The sequence below is a fragment of the Anopheles coustani genome, chromosome 3 (genome assembly GCF_943734705.1).
Source record: "Anopheles coustani chromosome 3, idAnoCousDA_361_x.2, whole genome shotgun sequence".
Lineage (NCBI taxonomy): Eukaryota > Metazoa > Arthropoda > Insecta > Diptera > Culicidae > Anopheles > Anopheles coustani.
In genome coordinates this window covers 68,537,207-68,560,708 of record NC_071288.1, presented here as the reverse complement: position 1 = coordinate 68,560,708, position 23,502 = coordinate 68,537,207, and the positions used below count along the sequence as shown (strand labels likewise).

At 42.2% G+C, this 23,502-nt stretch overlaps 1 protein-coding gene across 2 annotated transcripts in view; it reads right to left on the bottom strand.

Annotated features, from left to right (window-relative positions):
- Positions 1 to 65: 65 nt before the first annotated feature.
- LOC131260610 (MOXD1 homolog 1) overlaps positions 66 to 23,502 on the bottom strand; it is a 43,898-nt gene continuing 20,461 nt past the window's right edge. Inside the window, exons 2-7 of one of the 2 annotated variants that reach the window (XM_058262380.1) lie at positions 6,142 to 6,294; positions 4,075 to 4,381; positions 2,508 to 3,169; positions 2,184 to 2,444; positions 1,914 to 2,111; positions 66 to 1,744 (exon numbers count right to left, since the gene is read on the bottom strand). In XM_058262380.1, coding sequence (XP_058118363.1) covers positions 1,541 to 1,744; positions 1,914 to 2,111; positions 2,184 to 2,444; positions 2,508 to 3,169; positions 4,075 to 4,381; positions 6,142 to 6,294 — 1,785 coding nt within the window. In that variant the 3' untranslated portion in view covers positions 66 to 1,540. Of the gene's footprint in view, positions 1,745 to 1,913; positions 2,445 to 2,507; positions 3,187 to 4,074; positions 4,382 to 6,141; positions 6,295 to 23,502 lie in introns of both variants that reach the window. The other variant, XM_058262379.1, reaches the window with a different exon arrangement.

Here is a 23,502-nt window from a genome sequence, read left to right as displayed (position 1 = left end):
CTTTTAATGACCAGAAGCCATCATCAGAAATTAACTATGGGTTGTTTTTTTATTTTATTCGTCTTTATTGATTTTCTCTCTTGTACAATCAAAGATGACTTAAGCTAAAGTTTTATGTTATAGTGGAATTAAAAGATTATTTTACACAAAAATACTGTTCCTAAAGTATTCTAAATGCATTTGAATGTTTTCATGACTTGCTAGTATCACTTATTAAACTCAACTTACAAACACTAGCATTTTCCTCCCCCCATTGGGGCATTTTAACAGAGCTCCCGGGGGAAGAATATCGGCAGCAGCTTTTACGTTTTTAACTTATACTGTATGGGCCTGATCGTTGATCGTCAACGCACTGATGATGACAGATTTGCCACTCACTTATCTACAGCCGATGTGTCCTGTCTTATGGATAGTTTGTTGGGATTATTCAATTAATGGGTGAGATTTCTTAACCTAATGCTTCGTTTACATTCAAGATCCTTTAGCGGGATGTATGTATAACGATTTAACCTTTGGCATTTCTAATCCGTTACGTCTTAAACCGCACTCCCAACCAAAACTTCCCATGCGATCTGAACAGTGGCTGTGGTCAGTATGATAAGCGTGTAAAAATTTAGCTGGCCAAATTTATGGCCGTAGTTTACAAAGTAAACACATATTTTCCGAGGACTCGTAGGACGACATACCCTGTGACTTTGTACAAATTAATAATGCATCGAGGAAATGGACCAATAGCTCATCCTGATGAATAGAAAAATCCATTCTACCATCTCCGTAGCTTCATACATTTGTTTTCTTCGCATGATTTTCTTGGATGGTCAGTACCGGCATTGCTGAGAACTTCGAACAGGGCATGTCCTTAAATCAGATGCCTGTCAATGCCAATAATTGTTCGGAACAAAACGAAGATTAATATAATCGTGCCATAGGGAAGCCCTGGTCGGGGTGGTCTGGTGCTTAACGGAATAGATTCTAGCAAATAAAAAAAAAAGAATCTGGTGCGTATTCCGCAAGCGCGTGTAGATGCAGCGGCACAAGCAAAGACTAATCATGACAATAAAAGGCAACGAAAGCAATAATACGCGAATTACACAATAGAACGTGGCGGTAGTTAATAAATTAGAGGAAATTATAGTCGTACAGCTTATTAAATAACATTATAACGAGGGAAGGGGCGGGAAACAGGGGCCAAATATGCGCGTGGCGTGATTTATGCTACCTCGCGTAGAGCACGCTCGTGGCTACCCTTTCGGTAGGAGCAACATGGACAAGACCTGCGTCATCACAACGCCGCACACAGGTAGGCCGCTGAAAAGAAAGCCCTCTTGCAACGGGAACGGGGAATGGTAATAAATAAGAGTGTGAAACTGCCAAACGGTTGGCCGGCAAAATTGCTGTTGCTAGAGTTTTCATAATTCCCGGCCCGGGGACACAATCCTCACCCAAATTCCTTGGACTTGGAGGTGGCCATTAAGGCGTTGTTCCGATTTTAGTGAGCCGGGAAAAAGAAGAAACTCTATGTTGCGAGCGGTGGCTGCTGCTAGTGATGGAACGCGGCGGTCCTGGAATGTAATCGTCGATAAAGGACGAGCACGAGGGCCAAAATAAGCAGTTTCGTGCTGGACATCGTGCGCACGGTGGCCGTGGAAGCGTGGTTCGCAAGCTCCATAAACAGATGGTACGGGCACTGGCTCGGTTCTTTGACGAACGTGTCAAAGGCAGGGTATTTGAATATTTCCGAGGCCTGAAAAGAGAAGCAGAGTAGTGGGAAATTATTAATAATTGATGCAAATATGTTTCAAATGGTTAGGATTTTATTCCAAATGAAGTATGCTTATAGAAATTCAGCATTAAAATTCGAACAAGAATTATACCGGAATATGCGATGAAAAATTTAATTTTAAACCACTTACCACCGAAAGGGAAGCACTCGACACCCGGCAGAACGTCATATGCTTGCCGGTGAGAATGCTCTGCTCGACCCGGCGCGTAAACAGTGGCTCGGACCACGGTAGCTGGTTCAGGTGCGACAGGAAGGTACGATCATGGAACTCTACCGGGTCGGAGATGATCAATCGGTTCAGTATTGACTCCCGGTACAGGATGTCCTCCTCATCGACAATGCTGTACTCTTTCGCATTCTGGAGCGCCTTGATCGCGAGCTGGTTCTGCTCGTCGTCTACGTCACCGCCGGGGGCAAAGTTCGGGAACACGGTCGTCGGCAGCAGATCGAGAAAGTTGCCATTGTAGAGGAACAGGTTCTCCACGTCGGTCATGTTCATCGCGTAGAACTGAAACACACCGAACGTCTCGAAGAATTCCTTCACCGGGGTCATGCTGTAGCAGCCGGCCAGCTCAATCTTGGGGTAGTAGGTAATAAACGACAGGCACATCTCCTGTTTGGTCGAGTACCCACCGAGCGTGGGCCGTCGTCGTCCAACGGTCTGCAGGAAGGAAAGAAAAGTTTAAACAACGCTCGGTTTCTTCGGGCATTGCACATTGCATACCTCGTAGGCGCAGTCGGTGATTAGATAGTCTCCGGGCAGTACATTCGTTTCGTTCTCCAGCTGACGGATCTGCTGGAAGTTGTGACTATAGTTGTCGTCCTCCACGACCCGCGGTAGCTCCTTACCATCGCGTACGTGCCGCAGGGCCATCTTACGGCCGGCGACATGGGAGTGCAGTGCTGCCGACACGATATTGATGCCCTCGGCCGGGAAGACGGCTCCGGTGCACGATGGGCCACAGATACCGACGTTACGGTACAGCTTCTGGCCCGGCGGTATCATGTGCGTGTCGGAGACGGACACGCCCGATATCATGATGCCGGCGTCGTGCTTTCGGACGTGGCGTGTGTAGTGGAGCCGGAAGCCGGAGTGATCGAGAACGCGCTTGGCGCGCGGATTGTCGTAGTGCACCTCGAGCATGTAGTACTTCGGTGCACCCTTGTCTCCCCCGATCGGGATGCCAATGTGCTCGGGCAGGAACTGACCGGATGCCCCAACGCCCCACGTTGCCACCGGTGTAATGCACGATTCCCAGTCACGTGGCGTTAGGAGGTTGCTGTTGCACACCGCGCCGCTGCTTTTTACCCAAACGTCCCAGGAGTTAGGGTCCGAGCCGGGGTAGGAGTTGATCGAACACTCGAAGAGGGTCATATGGTGCACGAGCGGTTGTTTGGTGGAGCTATTGAATAAAACGAATTAAAGTTTAATGTTATTTTTAGTTGATGCATGAAGGATGATTCTTGTTCGGCAAAACCTAGCCATGTTGATTAAGTCGTTACATTCCAATCAATCAGATTTTAATCAACTCAACATTAGCTTCGACAAGTGTTGCGCAAACACAATATTTAATTACGCTACCGGCACGAAATATGCAGCGAAATTGTTTGCATTCATTAATATCTGATGGTATGCCTGATATGAACTACGGCAGAGTTCTGCATTAGATATTCCCTATCCAGTCCAACTATGGAATGAGCCTAAGTGGAAAATTTACTGAATTTTCAGGACACCGTTAATGAGCACCGTATTATTCCGATGTGAAATAGTATCCGAAACTGCATTTCTGCCGTCATAATTAACATAAGCATCAATCATTTGCAATCTGATAGTCAATGTCAATGACTGTGAACAAGGTGGGTTTTGGATATCAAATTAATAAAGTTTCGGTAATGATAAATCGCAATAGATGGGTCTTATCGATTGGGTAATGTTATCAGTTTGTCAGTTTTTCAATCTAAAATACCAAATGAACCATGACTATAATTGATATAGAAACACTTCCGTGTAGATCTTGTAATCATGTGCAGGGAGAATTGCATGATGGATTGATAGTGATATTGATAGTTGCGCTTCTCTAGAATACCACGCATTTTGAAAGGGACTTTTCCAAACAAAAAATCTTCTGGTTTGTGGCGAAAAATGAAATCAAAAGCATGAACATCCAGGCCCTCAAAATATTGCAAAATGAGTGCTGTTCAAACACGGCGATCGTGAAGCGGAAGCAGTTGACTATCAGATACCGTACAAGGAGTGCGCCTTTCGGTCAAGTATTATGGTAGAATCCGTGCTTCACGTTCGTACCTTTCCTTCGTCAGCAGTGCCTCGTAGCCGATGATGTGATGCTTCTCGCGAAGCGTCGGTGCCTTGAGAATCTTGCACCAATAGAGCGTGTCCATGCTGGCATCGATGGAGACGTTCTTCACCGTGACGTCCCACTGGCGCAGGTCATCCCGCTGCAGGGCGTCGGCTGGCCGGCGGAACATTGGCCCGAGGAAGTGTATCGACCGGGCGCCTCGGTTTTTCCCGTGGCCCTTCAGACTGCCCGCCACCGGGTCCCGATCGCCGTACGACCAGAGTATTTTCATCGTATCCGTCTGCAAAAAAGAAGAAGAAAATACGGTGTAAAAACTCGTTGGCTGAAAATGAAAGCAAACAATTTGTACGTATTTTGGAATGCGCACTGCTTTTTAGTACTTTACGTTTCATTTCACCCTTACTTTTTATTATTTTATTAACATCATTGTTTTTAATTTTGGGTACGAGTTGGTTTTACATATGATTGTGACCAGTATATGTTTATATGTTCTTACTTGATTTATTTAATTTTAATAAAAATATGTCATTGTTTTCCTAAATTACCTCCCAAAGATGAACATTGATAGAAATAAAATCAAAAAAACCGAATCTTGAATGTCTTGCAATGGAAAAGAATCAAACAGGTTTTTCCGTTTATTCTATACCTATTTTTAAATAAAAATAGCCTGACGAAAGCGTAATTATTGTGAATGAAATAACACAACTTTTAATGTACCGCACTGACTTTTTTTTGGATCAGTTTTGCAAAACTTTTCTCCCCACCAAACATAGCTGTGGATGAAAACGTTCATTTTCCTTCCGGACACGAGAAAGCAACAGGTTTTCGCCATAAAAACAGTATCCGGTAAATAGGGTGCCAAAACTCCGAAGGTACGCAGACTTCTTTGAAATGGGGAGTAAATTTATTTGATGAACTTTCAAAATTGTTTGCTCAATTGTATCGCTTGCTTTTTCCTTGGACTCTTTTTCAAGCAACAGGCTGTATGATTAAAAGTCTATTCATGTGTTCGTCGGATGTTCCAAAGATGTTGTTGTTTTCTTTGGAAAATGTATTTCAATCGAAAAAGGAATGATTCCCTTAAACGTGTTAAAGAAAAAACTTAAGAAAATATATTCTTAAATTATGTATATAACCGGGGATGAAAATGAAATGCAAAGTTCATAAATGAATTTCTTAAATTGTTTCAGCATTCAACTGAACAACTTCAACTTTTGGTGTAAAACAGATGGAAAATCAACTCTTATAGGATTTCTTACGGAGTGCAAATTGCTCCGAGTGGACAACCATGTACAAACATAAACTGATAAAACAAAAGCACACACAATATTCCCTACAAACACTTCCACAAATGCACTGCATTAGACTCTACCCTTCCACAGTTGCACGGTAAACACTTTTCATAGACGTTGTGAGATAAAAATAAAGGAAGCGCAAAGGAGTAAAAAGCTTAAAAAGTAAAACCAAAGGTCTTCGTATACGGCTTCGGTAGGCGTCCCGGACATTGGACACTTTATTTGCCTCGGATGTTTTATGTACATTTGTGGAACATTCCACTTCGAAATCGTGGCGTTTCCGAGAGCGCTGCAGAATGATAAGGAATTGCAACTTCGCGCAAGGGACGGCATAAAAAAGGACCTCTTGAACCGTGTCCTACTCTGCGTCGCCAAACCACCATGGAGTAGTTACAAAGTTAGATAAAAAACCAAAAACAAAACACAGTGAACGAGTAGGAAGCAAAATGTGGAAAATTAAACACGGAATAGAAAACTGGGTGCAAAAACCATCCTGATGTCATACAAAGTTCTTAGTAAAAAAAACGAGAAATTGTTTTACATCCGGTAAAAAAAATAGAACCGTATTCATTCTGGAACGGAGTGCTTAAAGGCCTCTGACGAGATTCACCAAAGTCATATAAAATATAACTTTCCTCTGATGGTGGATCTTGATTCACTAGGAAACTGTTAAATAAATAATAGTTCCATAGTTTAGAAAAATAACACAGTTATATAAAAGTTAAAATGCAGCCCCCATCCTTACCCCAATGATGACATCGTGTGGGTCGCAAGTCTCGAGCGCTCGTCGGAAGGTGACACTGGTATGCGTCAGGTTCTGGAATCCACTCTCGATGTGGTAGTTTTGCGTATCGTCCTGCACCGGCACGTGGTGGTTATCCTTCGAGCCATGGCAATCCTGGAATCAGAAGAAAAATAACACCATCGTTTACAATATTACATTAGAACTTGCTTTAAGACATGGGAGAACTTGGACGAAAGGATGTTTACACAATGACAATGTTTTCCATCAACAAATTTAAGGCAGTTGATTATTGTTCCCGGTATGCAATCCCGTTTATTCCCGGTTAAGTGGCTCAGCGTGGGCAGTAAAGATGATTCCAGAAATTTAAAGTTTCTCCGAGCCAGGAAGTTATAATTTTCGACCGACTTCCAGGAGAAGCGTAAACAAACTCCTAAATGACTAAAGCTCGGGAGCGGAGTAAAGAGTCAACATAAAATCGGACAAATTATGAAGGACTCCCACTTCCGGTTACCGAGGCCAGTTTGTAATAAGTCGACCGAAATTTCAACGAGGCTTCGTAACCGTAATTAATTAGTAAATCAAATGTGTGGCGAGAAATGTGTCGGTATGGGAAAGGGCTTAAGGCGAGGATAATTAGTTTTCTATTTGCTGTACAACGGGATTCGGGATGGGTCGTCGTACGTGCTTTGGGTGGTAAGAAATAAGATACGCTTCAGTGGACCTTTGACTTGAGAAAGTGTAGATTGTGGTTAAAGGGGTGGGTGCTCTTAAAGTCTCACCATTTGCGATTGCTTCAGCAGGCAGTTATTTTCTTCGCCAAATTGATGGCGTGAAAATTCGATTCGATTGTCAAACTTCATTGGCTGATAATGTTCAAGTTCGATGGTAAATCATGCGAAGCCAAAACGGCCGTTTTCAAATTTGTCGAACAACAATCTTTTCCATCGGTTATCTTCTCCTCGATGCTTCTTCCACAATACGACCAATCCAATCGACCGCGAGTCGAGCGTCGGAATAAAGTTTCCCAATAATTGTAGCAACACGCTCCGACGCCCACGCTCAAGCGGGTGTACAATGATTTCACGTTGGGAGACGAGATGCGAAGGTACGGTCCACCGCAAGCCCATCGTTAGCCATCGCCCCTTGCACTGGCGGCGAACACGAAGAAAGTGAATGCTTGAGCGAAAAACTTTTCGCGCTCTTCAGAATGTTTCCTGCTTTCCGGCACGAACAGCGTGCGAGCTTTTTTCTTAAGGGAACGTTCGGGCGGAAAAAGTTTGCACTTTTGTTGTTTCCCGCGCGTCGAGGGACCGCTCCGGGACTTCCGGCCTTCGGCAGTTCCCGCCCGTGGTTTCGGAAGCCGGTGGTTTTTGCACCCGATTTTCCTGGAACCGCGCGCGGCACTGGCGAGATGCGACTGTACAATAAAGTTCGCTCAAGAAACAACCTCTCGGCGTAATGACGAGGTACTTGATGTATTTCGAGTTTTAATGAATAAATTGAAGTTTCCACTCTACACTGTGACTAGCCCGAAAGGCAGTCGAAAAGCTTGAACCCTTGTGACATATGCCGTCTCGCGCTAACTATTGTCAAGTTTGCATGTTCGTTCAATGTTTCTTCTTAAAGAAAACTTACTCGTTTTAGTTCACCTGGCGCTTGCTCTTTAGCCACACATTTTGGCTTCGCACGGGCAAAACAAGTAAAAAGTTTCGTTTTTATATACACAATCATTAATTTAGATTTTCAATTTTTCCACGTGACCCGCGTTGGCGGATGGAATGAACGTTTTCCACGTGATCTACATTGCTGTTGCCACGTGGGTGAGAAGTCGTCTGTCGAGAGCACATTTTAACGCAACCTGGCATTTCAACGTAAGCCTACTAGGATTCCATCAAAGTTCTCCTTCTATTCTTTTCGTTTTCTTCGCGTTTCGGTGTTTCAACAAGACTGTTTTTCGAAACTTCTTGTTCGATGCGGTCGCACCAACTCCACCTCGCCAATATCAAAGTAGGATGATGAAGGGGAGAGTAAATAAATTTCCTTGTCATAAAATATCGCCCAGCACGTAACGCCAGAAAGTAAAAACTAGGTGAAAAAAGCGCTGCTTGATTCCAGCAGTTGTTTTTTTTGTTTACTTCCGGCTTTCACGGGCTGTTGGTTATGTTGGTTTCAGATGGATACGATGATTTTGTTGTTGCTATTCTTAGGGATACCACACAAACTTCGATCTAAAATCATTCAAATAGCACTTTTCCCAGTTTTGGTTGGTTTATGCTTGCATAGGAACCTACTCTTATGAGCTTTTTTCTGTTTATCAATATTTAAACATTCCGGGTTTGTGATTTACTCTAATAAACTAAAAGATATCTTATTTTTGAAGCTATTAGAAGATAGTTTTCTAATCTGTCCCTAACAGAACACAGAAGTCCCATTTATGAAGCCCATTTGCAGTACGTTGCAGTGGAAAGGAATTAACTAATTTAATTTTTCATCAATCAACCAAAAAAGTCCATTGAAGGTTAAATAACCAATCACCTCATCGATCGAATGAGAATCGAAAAAGTGGATAATTCGTAAGAAGTGGTTTGAGAGAAAAGTATACGTTTATTTTTTCTTTTTTTCCAATGTTTCGATTGTTTTATAATCATCAAGATCAATCTCAACAGTTTTGTTTGCTTTTAAACAGTGGAACGTGTTGAAGCTTTGCTTCCTTATTTTTTTCTGACAACCCATCGGTGGAGTTGGAGGATATTCGATTATTTCCATCATCACTAATTGAAAAAATGCAGTTTGGATGCATCGAATTTCCCGAACGTTAGCGAAAAGTGCATAGCCCGGTTCCGAAATCGTATTAACCCAATGCTCTACAAGGTCGATATTCGATTATAATGTTAACGCCCGCTGCACTCAATTCATCTTCTTTTGGGGGGGATGTTTGACTGGCGGGTATTCGGTGGTAGTTTCGAATTACACAGTTTACTTTTGCTTGTGCTACATCACTGTTTCTCGGTTCAATGGACGAATTTATGGTGGAGTTTTTTTTCGAAAGCATTACATTCGAATCTACTTGTTTAACTGCTGCCGTTGCAGATTCAAATAAGTGGAAATTGTGTACTTAAACAAAAGTGTAATCCACGGTAATGTATCACCATCACTAACGTTGCGCAATGCCACCCTCTCTAACTCGAGAATCGACATAGATATTTTTCGTCGAGAAGTAAAATCTCCTTCATTTCGTTCCATTTGGTTTCAAGTTCATGGTCAGGCCAGCGTCGCGAATCACCCGGAAAATTGTTTTCCCTTGCGAACTGTTTGAGCCGCTTCTTGGACTCGGCTAAACTTCTCGAAACACTTTTCGCGAGCACACAAAAGTTGGTAGAACACGAACCAGCACAGCATGACGGGCTGTTTGAAGAGGAGAAAAGGGATCACCGGGCCGGAAAACTGTTCCCATTTACGACGGGCTGTGGTTGCAGCGATTTAGCGTTTCTATTCGGCCACGCGGCCAACCACGCGGGGTCCCTGTTTTGCCAACCATCAATATCTGCAAATTCGGGATTGTATTTTTCCGCTCGGGAAGAAAACTCCCGGTCGAAGTGGATGCCCCGGTTCGGCACACAATCATAAATAACCCAACGTTGCCGCGTGGAGGAAACCGTCGGATAGGTGTACGATTTCACTCACGCTGGGGTAAGTTTTCCCGGCTCGGGTTGTAGAAACTGTGCCGTCCCTAATGGATCTATTTTTCATGCTTTGCTCCGTCGAAAGAGAAAGAATTGTGGAGGATATTTTCGACGTTTCGATATCGTTCTCGTTCGATTTTGATCAAACTTCCGCTTCCGGATGCTTATATAACCCTAACGGGTGATGATTTGTGGAATTGGGAAAGTTTTATTGACTCATTTGAAACCGTCGATTTCGTGGTCAGTGAGTGAGGAAGGCTTTTATGACGGGTCGGTGAGTAATTAAACGAAATGTAAGCAAGCAATCCTATCCCTGTGCTGTGCGATCCTATCCACGATCCTGTTGCTCGAAGCGCACAAAAACTAAACTAATTTAGAAAGGATTAAAAAGAGAGTGGTTTCCCATTTTGGAGTTTATTAGCTCCTAGTTTTTTAAACACACTTAACAAGAGAAACTTAATTTGGGAAGTAGTTTTCATTTATCTTCTCTCTCTCCTGGTTTTAGTACAAAACTAATGCCATCGCCAATCCTAAACACTATTAGAAAAGTTTATCGAACGGAGTTTTAAAACATCTATCTCATAATTTTGTACCACAGTTTCTCAAAATGAACCTCATTCCATAATCGGTTGCAAAAAAAAGGTTCAACTCTTGCTTTACCTCTCGCTGTGGTGCATCTTCATACCACAAAATTATGGAACAAAAGAACTAAAAAAAAACCCCACACTCGGAGTGCACTTTTATTCCGCAGATGATTGGCTTGGCCGTGGTTAAGTTAATCCGATTTCGGGACATTTGAGGTTTGCAACTTTTCGTTCGCCTTCTGCACCGTCGCTTCGAGTGGAGCAATTCATAATGCATCGAATTTATGGGAGCAAAATTCGCACCACATAAAAAAAAAGGGAGGAAAGAAGCACGAAGACAAGGAACTGACGAAACGTCGAGATGAAACTTTGGAACGTCGAGTGGGGGAAAAAAAAGCAAAACTACTGAATGCACCTAAGTGGACGAGCGGGTTTAACTTCGGAATGGAATCATTCATGCGCTCATGGGAGGAATTCATTCATCGTTGAAACGAACACATAACAAGACTGCAGTATGGAAGAGAAATGAGAAGAGGAGCGATATATTTTTTAAAGCTTTGAGGAAATTTAAAAAGAACACCTCTGCATGCAACATGGGGAGGTATTTAGGAAACTTTTGCCATCGAACTCTTTTTTAAAACTAAAATCGATAGAACGATTCATGGAAACGACTTGTGTAAAACAAAAGCAAATTAGGAACAAGTAACGCCCCGAAGCGCAGAACTACATCTCCGAAAATTGTGCCCATCATTTCGGGCAGATTATATTGCCATCAGCGTCCGGAACTTCACTGCATCTGCCTCTGTCTCAGAATCCGGTTTCTCCAAATACACCTAAAGACCTACAAAAAACGTGTACAGGTGAGCTTCGCGATGATTGCTCCCATATTTCTTGCGTGCGTGGTCGGTTTTAACCAGAAGCCACCGAAAGATAAAAATGGTTACCTCTTCGAGAAGACGGTTTTTTCCACAAAAAAAAAAAAGAAAGCCCAGCCCAACGGTCTTCTCGCCAAAATGTTTCTTGATTGCGTGATTGTGTAGGTCCTTCCTTGGCATCCATCTGCTCTGCCTCTTCTCTTTTTTTGCCACCGGCCTGGCCAGCAGCAGCAGCAAACTTTGGACCGAGTGCAATCACCAGCACAAACTGATGTGCAACTTCCATGCATCTAAATGCATCATCCTCACCTGCACAACTTCCCGGGCGAGGAAAACGGGCAAGATCCTATCGGTCCGTAAGCATTGGGCTTGCGCTCGGACCTACCGGCGAAATGAGTTTTTGTGCGGCGCTCGCGATGGCATCAGCAATTTTCTTGCACATTCCCAATTACAGCAAAAGTCTTCGAGGACACGGAGCAAAATGCACAAAGGCTCGGGTTTTGCGACAAAAATTTGGCTTATCGGGAGAAGGCAACTGGAATTATGGTTTGGAGCCATTGCGTGCAAACTTATACCGCAGCCTGTGAAAGGCTTGAACGGGCACTTAATTTATGTTAAACCAGCATCTGCAGTTTGGTTTGTTGGGCAGGTTTTGTTATGTATTAAACATTTATTCAAGAATAAAAAAATATCCTTTTACCTAGTGTTGTTTATCGCCTGGTTTTGATGAGATGAAGGAGGTTTTTCGAAGGAGAACTTAAACCAAACTAAACTTTTTACTACATGACGAATTTTCCAACTTACAGTATACACTTTATAAACACCTATTTGAAAGGAGGTGTTTTAAAAATATGTTTTTACACGTCCACCAATTTTTCTTATGAGTACCTGGAATTTAAAAAATATTTTTTGTCGAATTTGGATGAAACCAATTCATATAAAATTAATTGAATTCTCGCTCTGTTTAAATCTTGACTTTGCTTATGTTTGTTTTGCACAAAACCATCTGTATACAAAAAAGTACTAATCAACCAACATTCTTACTTTGTCCTAAGAATCGCTTTTCCTTCACTAGACATATAGAACCAAGAAAAACTGAACTACCTATACTCCGATGATATACGGTGAATTTATTCAATTTTTTCCCTATTTGTTTTATTTTGTTTCCGTACAAGTTTTTCCGTATACTAAAGCTCTTGCTCGACTTCTGTGACCCATAAATTAAATCACAGTCTCAATCGTTTCGGGTGGTTTTGGTTTTTGCGAACAAATTGCCTTCCCAAGGGACCACTTTCAACCATATTCTTGCGTTTCCAGCGCGGATCGGATGGCGCACATCGAGAACATAACATCGGTATGGAGGAAGAAAATGGAAATATAAAAAAAGCATATTTACATTATCATCACCATCATACTTTTGTACCCTTTTTTTAGGCTTCTCCTGTTGGTTGTTGTCCTATCTTCTCTCTTACGATCCTTCCATATTGCGGTTGGGTAATTCAGAGGGAAAGCTGGGATAATAGATGACGAGGGGAGAGCTTTATTTCATTTTACAGCGATTTATCTTGGGCGCTTCCAGAAATTTGTGTAGAAATATTTACCCTTTTTTTTTTTTGACTCGAAAGATGAAAGGATTGAAGTTAGCCATTGGAATGTTTACCAACGTTCGCAGCGAGTGCGAGGATTTAATTGGAAATGGGTATGGAGGTTAATGTTAAGATTCCATTAATTAGTATTCATCATACTGTTTGGCTTAGTATTCGGGTACCCAGTGTTCCTACTAAGTCAATAGATGTTTAATGGACTTTACCATCTTCAAAAACCCCAACTCGGGTTGGAATAAATATTTTCCATTCCTATCCTTGCGTATCTATTTCAAGACGAAAAAAAAGGTAAAACAAAGTTCCGTTGCAACATCATATCGAATATTGATTTTCGCACATCCTTTTCATTTCCTGATCCAATTTAACGCCACCGGACCGATAAAAGGCTAAGGCTGCACATACACATTCCGGTCCCTTCTGGGAATGGATAGTAGATTATCCGGCAGCGAAATCCCGCACTGTCTGGGTCGAATACAGCCATCCGGTGGGATTACGGATCGGATTACCGCAATGGAGCAGGCAAAAATAAAACAGTCAAGCTTTCAGTAAAATTGTTCCCGTAGAGCCGAGTAACATGGGATAAATGTTAAAGATGGCTTCACGAACGTGAAGAATACGCTGATAACATGCCGTTTGCAAATGCTGAGGTCTGGGAGTCAGAAGTAAAAGAAAACATTTGAACAACTTGAAGAAAAATAAGGGTTTAATAAATGGAAAAGCATTTTGATACAGGGTTGAATATTATGCGGTTCATAACATAAACCTTATGTTTAACACCCGAAAGCGTTTATTTTTCGTTGAGAAGAAAACTCCTATTTAGAAAAACCGGCAACGAAATTTTACGATTATAGCCATCGCAGATATGTTAGCTAAAATTAAGCTCTTAAAAGCCAATCAAACGCCACGAAACTGGCAAGCCATCAACGCAAGAGAGATCGTATGTAATCTTTCCGGTTCCGGCAGCCAACCCTTGACGCCGTAAAAAGGATCATTAATTGAAAACACATTCAGATAAACCGGTGGCGGTCCAAAGCACACATGGAAGGAAAAAGGCAACAACCTCTGTAAGCTCAATTTTGATCGCAAACTTCGAACCACGCCGCGGAAGCGGGAAGCCACAGGAAACGGAGCAAAGAAACTGGCGGTTAAATGTTGTTTTCTGTTCCGTTCCACTCGACCCAATTAAAACGGATCCACCGTCAAGTAATGATGGATCACGCCGTGGAGGGACGACGATGGGACTAAGGAAAATACCTGCCAGGTTTTTTCTTCCTTCCGTCATCGAAACCTTCCATCATTCGCTCCTTGGGAGTGCCAGGCACAAATGAAAATAATAAAGCATCGACAGGATGCGGAACACTGGTGGACGTAACTTGTAAAGGATACTCCGAGTGTGTTACGTTTAGTGACTCGTCGTTGGAAGCAGCGGGAAGCTTTTAGCTCCAGTTTATTTAGTTTTATACCTCACTCATCCGTTTTATGGCGTACATAATACTTTTTCTTATCCCATTTTTAGATACGAATGTTGGGTGGTTAAATTGTTCATATCTCTCACGCTCGTTCACTTCCCTTCACACTGGTTCTGTGTGGGTTGTTTTTTCTACTTTCAACTTTTCACTAAGCTTTATTGTGAATTTATTTCGATGATTCTGTTGCTGCAGCTGACGATGATGATGGAAAAATTTTGTAACGCTTTTAAAAAATTCTTTTTTGTTTATTTTCTGCAAACCACACACCTCCTTACCTCAGGTACCTCATCATACACCCACACATTACCGCCACCATTGGAGTAAAAATAACTTAAAAACGGTGGGTATAGCTTCTGCAGGTGGCAGGTTATTATTTTTCACCGATGAGAAGTTTTTCATTCCCAGGAAAATGAGTTCATAAACGTTGGAAACGGAACGACAGACGATACGAGCCACGGATAAGCGAAAGTATAGGGTGCTAGAGTGAGTTATTTTAAAGAAGATCAAACAAACGGTATCACACAGCGGGGAATCGTAGAAGCAGATAGAAAATAATATGCTATAAATAATAATGCCACATTTGAAAGTCATCATATTTGAGTGAAATTTCAAATGTCATGAAACCATATAACATCAAAACAGTTATGAAAGCTTTATTTTAATTAATTACCATATTTCGAAAGAAGTAACGAATACGTAAAAGAATAAAGTAATGGAATATTGATGAATCACAAAGACGTAAATCGCACAAATTATTGTACAGAAAAGCTTTAGTAGACTGGTCGAAAAATAATAACAAAAAAACATTGCAAATAAAGAGAAAAGTAAGCAAAATGACCAGAAGAGGAAAAAGAAAATAAATACGTCTTATAACAGTTTCAAAATTAATAATGGATTTAGAAGCAACCGCTGCATGAAATATCCTTGAAGAGAAAGGTTGAGTGGCATGTTAATGTTGCTTCTGCTGGATACTTTCAGAGGGAAAACAATTTCAAAAGTCCTGAGTCCAATCATATATACTGCCGTTGTATGTGGAGATGGATTTTAATTAAGTGCGATCCATCATCCTGCCCTGTACGAGTCACCACCATATGCAGTTGGTCCTGGTGTGCAACGACAAGTCTGGGGGTTTGGGTGGATGATAATTGTCGGTGGCCAAAAAATCGTTTAAATTGCAGATACCCGCCCCTACTGGTGGAAGAGATACCAGCTTGAAGAAGTCGCTGGTGGCAACGCTTCTTTTGGGTCGTTCTGACAGCTTTCCACCGCCTGTCAATTCTCTACCATACCGTCATCGATCAAACTTTCCGATAACGGTGCATTTTTGGGTTTTTCTTCGGCCACAAAAAATTGCTCATACAAGTCGGTACGACTGATGGCGAGCTTCTGATGTTTTTGGCGAGCCCACCGTCGATCCTTTTACGCATGTTGGGCCTAATATAACCAAAAAACAAAACTCCATCAACCACAAGCCCATCATCTCAAGCCGTTGAATTTTGGGTGTCCCTTTTCCCCTTCAGATGGAAATTATTATTCAAAAAAAAAACTCCACCCAGTAATCAATTTCCTTGCCTTGAGCTTGCCATTGGGATCGTCTGCAATGTAAGCTTGAAGGAAAACAAGAAATAACAGCATCCGCAAATTCCGCCAGCAAAAACAAAAGCCAACAGGAATCCATTTCATTACTTGAAAATTTATTCCACCATTACCGTTAAACGCTCGAGTACGGGCTCGCCGAAATTGCCCGGAATCGGTATAATATATTAATTAAAACAACCCACCTTGCGGAGATCCCTTGTGGTCAGGTGCGGGTGATCCAGCGCAACCGGAAACTGGTTGCCCCGGGTTTGACCCACAACTCCTAAATGGGTTGAAGCGGATGACGGGACCAACGAAACATTGCACGATTCTTCAACCGTTCATCGTTTTCGGCGTGAGCTTTCCACAAAATACGAAAATCACTCGAAGAAGTCCGCCATGACGAATTTCCTGGGGATGCAATTATGGCATGATAAGCCGCACCCTTCTCCTTGGAAACAAGCCAGAGTTGCATTTCGTGGTGCATCCGTGCGCGAACAGTGAACGGGAAAAACCGCAAATAACCACGAACCCGTAAATTACCAAAAGGCTGAAGCACCAAAACACAGGAAACCGGTTCGCCGGCGAGGAGTTTAATATTTGTGAGGTGAAAGGCGATCATTAAAAGGATGTGCCTCGAACATTTGCTCCGTTCGCGCTGTCTGTAGTGACAACTTAACCTACAACGTTATCATTTGACAGCAAAACCGAAGGTTTCATCTGACACTTTTGCGAAATTGAACCGAGTTTGTTTGAATTAATTATAATTTTCTCCTTCTTTCTACTTTTAACTTCTATGGGCTGCAATTAAAATTAAGCGAAAAAATAATTACAGCCGGCATTTGCTGCTTCGTTCGAAAATTATGAAAAGAGCGTTCAATATTTTATGAATTTCGCAAAATATTTTGATGAATTCGCGAAACTTTTCATTTCCAACACAATATTTAACACACAATCCACGTTGCACACTAGACTGCAGAATAAAAATAAACAGAACTTCATGGTGTTTCAACAATTTTTCTACACATTTTTTGACATTATTTGGCCAAATGTGTCGGAAACTACGACGAATACCAGGATAACCAAGCGAGATAATTTAATGATTTTCATATCTGAATTTTTCATTTTACTTTCACATTACATTCACGATTCCTTAGCATAAATTTAATAAATCAAAATCAAATGCAAGATAATGTCTCACTAACTGGAAGTTTGTAGATAGTCGATCCTCGTATCATCCACAAAGTTTATGACACATTACACTTCGGAAGGTAACCTACCTCAGAAGAGCAACGATTAGGTTGTTCCACGGTTACATCCTGCGACTAATCTTTGTTTGGAAAATCGGTGACAGCAAGAAGCTACACGTAAAAAGGATCAATATTGAACTTCGCTGGGTCCAAAGATTGGATGTAAAGATAATACAAACATAGGCCAAATACCCAAATCAAGCTGCAAACATCCCACCAATTCGATTCACTCATGCAAAACATATCCCACGCTCCACTTTGCTGACCGTTGATTGTTTTGCAGAATTTAGCATAGGTTTGCCCAATGGCGTGCCATTATGGTGCCTTAGTGCGCATTTCGGAGCGATTACAAACACTTCCCATCGCCAAAGACCATCTCTAGACGACGAGGTTCGACATTGGAAAGAAAGGAGAAAATTGAAAACGGTAGCAATGGTAATCGCTTACACATTATCCTAGGCAAACACGTATCCAGCTAAGCGCTGGAATGGTATTCTACAGCTTCACTATCGATTTGTTTCCATCCGACAAAGCCACATCGGAGGGTCTATTTAGAGTTTGCGTACGAAGGGGAAAATCAAATCACAGAACATCAACTGCCGATCGGTCCCCGATGGGTAATCGAATGATCTTCTCCGGCACGATTGGATTTACACGCCCGGTATGATTGTAGGCAGGGGACCTGTTTGAAGATTTGAGAGCACGCCGACTGTCTGGTGTGATGTGTTTGTGGGAGAAATTGTTTCTTTGGCAGCTGTAAATTGAAGAACGTATTAACAAATCAGAATCAGACGGAATTGGAAGGGGAGAAGCGAAAAAGTGAACGTTAGGGTAATCTTCAAATTCATATAACATAGCGGAGATCATACTTGAGATGATTTGTTTGAAAGAACTTCCAAGCGAAGGTGTTTTAGCTGCATTAAAGGCCATTGATTTCATAGTCTCAGAAACACTTTCTACCCCAACACCATTTTCCTAAATCACACTTGTGCAGACTTTTCCGAAAATGTTGCTCCTATTAATGAGGGCTTTTTGGCACATAAACACATTCGAATGACGCAAAGTAGGTACTTTTCAACTTGCTGCTTCCCCCTGGGATCGATGATCGTTTGCGATGACTCCAGAACTCCGGCAAAAAAAGGAAGAGAACGTAGCAAAAAACACGGAACGCACGCCACCACCTTGTCAACGTGCCATCGGGAAACGATTTATTGCCATATCCTTGAACTACGTGACGTTCGCACGGTCGCTGCTAAAGTCCTGCCGAGGTGTTCCCGCAAGACGTAGAAAGAAAAAAAATAGAAACAAATTGTGATGACATATGGCCTACGAGACGAGCTTCTAAATTTCCAATTTTTCCGTGGAGTGGGCGAAGAAAAGCCAATGGGGAAATCCGTAAGGACCCAGAGGCACGATTGGAAAATTCAATCAGACTTCTCTCGAGAGTAAACGAGAGAAAAGAAACGTTGTTGTACATTCGCGAGCGTTTAAATATGGAAATGTTACCAAAATAGCTGGTATGTAGCCGAAACCAAGTCGACTTCTGTGGCGTGTTTTCATATCTAAACGTTATTTCACAACAGAATAATACTGTTTGGAGTGTGTTTGATTTTTTGTGTGAAAAAATATAAATTATGATGCGAGTTGATCCAACTTTAGGGAGGTTTGGTGGTGTCTTTATGATTTACAAAGCACTGGTGTATCCTTACATGTGCTTCATTTAATTGCGGCCAACTGTTTAACTCGCACGACTACCAACAAAAAATGACGACAAGATACGACAAAAAAGCCATTATAACAGATATCTTATGGAATTGACCCTTGAGTCTGAAATTCACAATTGTGTTTCTTTTTAATGGACTCACTAGACCGTGAATTTCCTCCGGCAGAGCTTTCAGCATCTTTCGCAGTGCAAATCCATATAGTGACGTGCTAGAACCTGCCCTGTTTCGCATAATGGCATCGAAAAAGAACGCTCCATTCCAGGTTTCGGTTTGGTAGCCGAGCACAGAATATCTCTTCGTCACGGTGAACTCTTTACCTTCTCGGTGCCGGTGGCCGAACAAACCATCGCTTTTCCTCCGCCCGGGGGAGGTTCTATGGGGCACTGGAGGGCCACTTTGAAGCGTGCTTCCGGTTGCCGCAGGGTGATGCTTTTGTTTGCAAAATGATTTTCCCTTCTATTACGCTCTTTTTGTACGAACTGTTTATCTCTCTCTTTTTCTGTTACACTGACTGAATTTAACGCAAAAAGAAGCAAACAAACTGACACTTCAAATGAGCCTCAGTGGCATCATTTCGGTGCCGTCACGTACGTTGGCTTATTACAATGAACCGCGGAAAACTCGCGGTTTGCCTGTATATGCAAAATATAAATAGCTCCCTTTAACCGCTCACATGTGGTGAAGAAGAATAAAAATAACCACCATCATCCTCCCCCCCGTTGTGCCCTGCGGTCGCCCGTTGGAGCTATTTGTTACGGATTTTATTACACCTTGTAACATTGAGCCGCTTTTCCGGACGAAGCGTACCGAATTGAACCCATCCAAAGGGGGGATACATCCTCACAGAAATAACCTATATTAGCACACTTTGCGGGGGGGAGCGCATTAGGTAGGCAGCTTTCTCCCTTTGGTTTTGACCCTTTACGTTGCGGTTTTGATTTTTACCAGTTCTCGAGTGGAAGCTTATTGGGTGGACCGATTCCGGTTTATTGTCGACAAGCAGCCATGCAATAATATCACCTCAACAAATTCCCACGAACGATAAAGCGTTCATTTTACACTGATTTCCTCCAATTAAAGTGCAATCAGCATGAAAACAATGGTTCCACATTGGAGGGTCTGTCAAAGAATGGACTGAATACAACCAGAAAAGCACAACCAGAGAGGTAAGATCGATATTCGATAACGTTTTTATTAGCTTGCCATTAAACAGCTCACAAATTTCGATTACTTTGACCATTGCGTTGATAAACATCTTTGCTTTATGTTGCGGACGGCAATAAAAGGGGCTTTAAAAGATTTAAAGTTGCGTTACAAAAAACACGCGAAATCAGATGACTTGTTGATTTCAGTTCAGCCACGTTGGAGAACTCATTGTAAATTGACAATGGGGGATGTAAAACGATAATTAAAACATTAAGAGACCGTTAACAACGTTAATAAATAAAAGTATTTCAAATAAAATTCAACCACATTTGATCATCGTTGTTTTAAACAGACCAAAACACCTAATTATTACCACCATCAAATAAAAGTTTCAATCAGTGGAATAATTTATTACTTAGCATCTAGTTTTTCGTCCTTTGTTAAAAGGTTAAATTTATTGCCCTGTCATATTTTACTTCCCTTCCTGCCCTTCGCCACGGCATTCCCGATGTGAGATAAAATCAGATTGAAGCAAAGCGGTGGCGTACCGGCATGGCACACATACTTGACGAGCCCAATCTTGTCGAAAAAGTTCCAAGTCCCTCGTCGGGTTCCGAGTGATAATGGCGCAAAGTTGCAAGAAAACTTTCCTACACCGTTGTGACTCCGGCAGGTTGTAGAATTCACACACATATTGCCGTCCCGGTTGGTTGACCTAATAGTTGTTTGATGGTACAACAAAACACCCGGTGATGTCTATAGATTTCAAGCCAAAGGTCTCGGCGGAAAGAGGCGGAATGTAGGGAGTAAGTAAAATATATCGTAGCTTGCCAAAACTTACACACTTGATTAGGGTAAGCCTACGTAACCGTAAGGATATTATGAGTTTCAAAAAGAGACACAAAGTAAATTCCATTTATTTTGATGATACGTTTCATTAATAAAGTATGTTTCTAATATTCACAAAGAGGTGACAATTATTTATTTTCGACCATTTTGTAAACTATCTGTAAAAATATAAAAAAAGAAATTAAGTACGGTATTGGATATGATGAATTTGATTGTAAACGACAACTGCATAATACAATTAAACATCATTTTGAAAATTAAATTTGGTACTCTTTTAAGACACTTGTTAGCTGCAAATTGTGAAAGAATCCTTGATGAAATTAGCAAACATTAGGACGCTAATTTAATAGCTCTTGACCAAGGGACCCATTTTCCGTCGAAGAAATAATTTACAAGCCCTATTTACCTCATCATTTCAGCAGGAACCTTACGCTTTTAAATACATGTCCTCAATCGTTTGACACTACTTGTTATACCAATAGCTTGGAATAAGTGCCTTTTGTGCACGTATTCCTTGCGTTTTCATTACCCATCGAGATCTCTGCCGTCGTTCTGCAGTCACAGCACATTGAGTTTCTTGGTAGGTTTAAGTTAAGCTTTTTAGAATTACAAACACATCCAACAGCAACGAAAACCGACCTGGAATTAGAGTGGGGAATGAGTTCTAGCACTGGAATCGTTCTCACGTTCTCAACGCTCATTAGCAATCGTTGCATGGATGGAAGTCTCTTTCGTGGCCTTTTACCCTTTTGATACCGATACTCCGTTGACTCCTGCCACCCGGGTGCAAAGGTCACCGACTACTATGAGAATGGCAATAGTCACCCGGGTGCACTAATGAGATAGTTACGCTTTCAGGTGTCAAAATGTTTCCACGCGTATGACATTTATTCTGTAGCGTTCGCTTGAAAACCGTTCCAAAGGGGAATCTCCTGAGAGCTACCTTAAAAGTTTGCGACGACACCGTAAAGACACTCGGGTGGGCATTCAGAATTTAACAGAAGCAGCCACCGTAAACGCTGGCAGTGATTCGGTGAGATTTCCTACGCCACGGATCGGACACTTTTCTCTCCCCCCAGTGATATCTGGCGTTTGTGTCCGGGGGGCAATTAACAGGTGCCATGTTGCCGCCACTCATCCAAGTCGGTCGCCCGGGACTCGTTAATTTTAATTTCTTCCGTCGCCTGTCGGTGGTCCTTCCGTCTCATTTTCGTTGATTAAATGGTACGTCGGTGGCCGGAGGAGGTTTTTAGCGCGATGTTCCGTGCGCAGAATATCAATGAGCATGGTGCGACTCTGCTGATGGCTAGCAAAGGGCGTCCGAGCCCAGCTTGCTGGTAAACGGGCGAAGAACTACCTTTGAGGTGTTCTACCAGGCAAGCCATCGGTGTGTTGTGTGTGCCAACGTACGGCGGAAACTTCGAAGAGAAATGAATATGAAATACCTCGTCGCTTACATCCATCACTTGCGGTGAAGTGGAGTCGGACGACGTTGAATAACTACTGGAAAGAACCAACATACCCTTGAACCGGGAGAAAACAGGGTTGTGTAATAGTTTGGACGACCCTGAACAGAATCAGCAACGCAAAGCAACAGCCGTGTGTTTTTCATTGCGAGATCATAGTTGACTTTAGGAGTTGTGAACTTCTTGAATCAACATCAGAAAACACGACCATAGTCTGCGGATTTGGCGGAATGTGACCGTAGAAAAGGGTGGCAAGTGAAGTTTCATACGTTGGCGCCAGTTTCCAGTACGCACTGCACTATCGAGTTGGAGAATCACTTTTTTTCTACCATTTTCCAACACATTTTCCGACACAAGCACTTCGTTGTTGTTTTGTTTTTGTTTCTACCACAGCCAACTGCGCTTCGCACCCCGTTGTAACTGGATTGTAACAATTTCTTGTGTTCAGTTTGTGTTTTTTTTCTCTATTCCAACAGCAAGCTCGGTGTCTAGCAGGAAATAACGCAAAATTTATTCGTGGCATTGCATCGGACAACAACGTTCTGCTGCAGCGCCAGTGAAAGAGCGCCCGTCTACGCAGCTGATGCCGGAATGTGCCAAGCACTTGAACGGCATAGCGTGCTGTGGGAAGGACTGCTCGAAAGCATGTTTTTACCCATTGCAACCGGATTTTCTGCTTTTTCAGCTCGACCGAGCACAACTACTTCGATCCTGGTTCAACACGTCGTCAGTGGATGTGCCGCACCGCTTGCTGTTATGTGAGAAGCGGATTAGGTTCGCGAAATTGCAAGTGGTAAAGTGAAGAGCAGCTTGTCGGTGTGTCGTATCCGTTTTCAACGTCGAGATAATGAACTAAAACCAGTGATATACAAATTTAGTCAACTTACAGGATAAGCCAACGATGTCCATGCCTTGTGAGAGAAAAGATGTTTGTGAATATGCCAACGTGTACGAGAAAAAAGAGTAATACTCGTAAAAGAGTATTGTGGTTAGCTCTAGTGGACGTGCTAGGACTTAGAAGATTGTTTTCAGTACGTCTAAAAATTGTGCCTTTTTTTGCAATCCTGCCTTAGTTTTGCTTCCTCGTTAAATTGTTTTCTTTTTTATCTCGATTTCCAGCGAAGAAAACATCA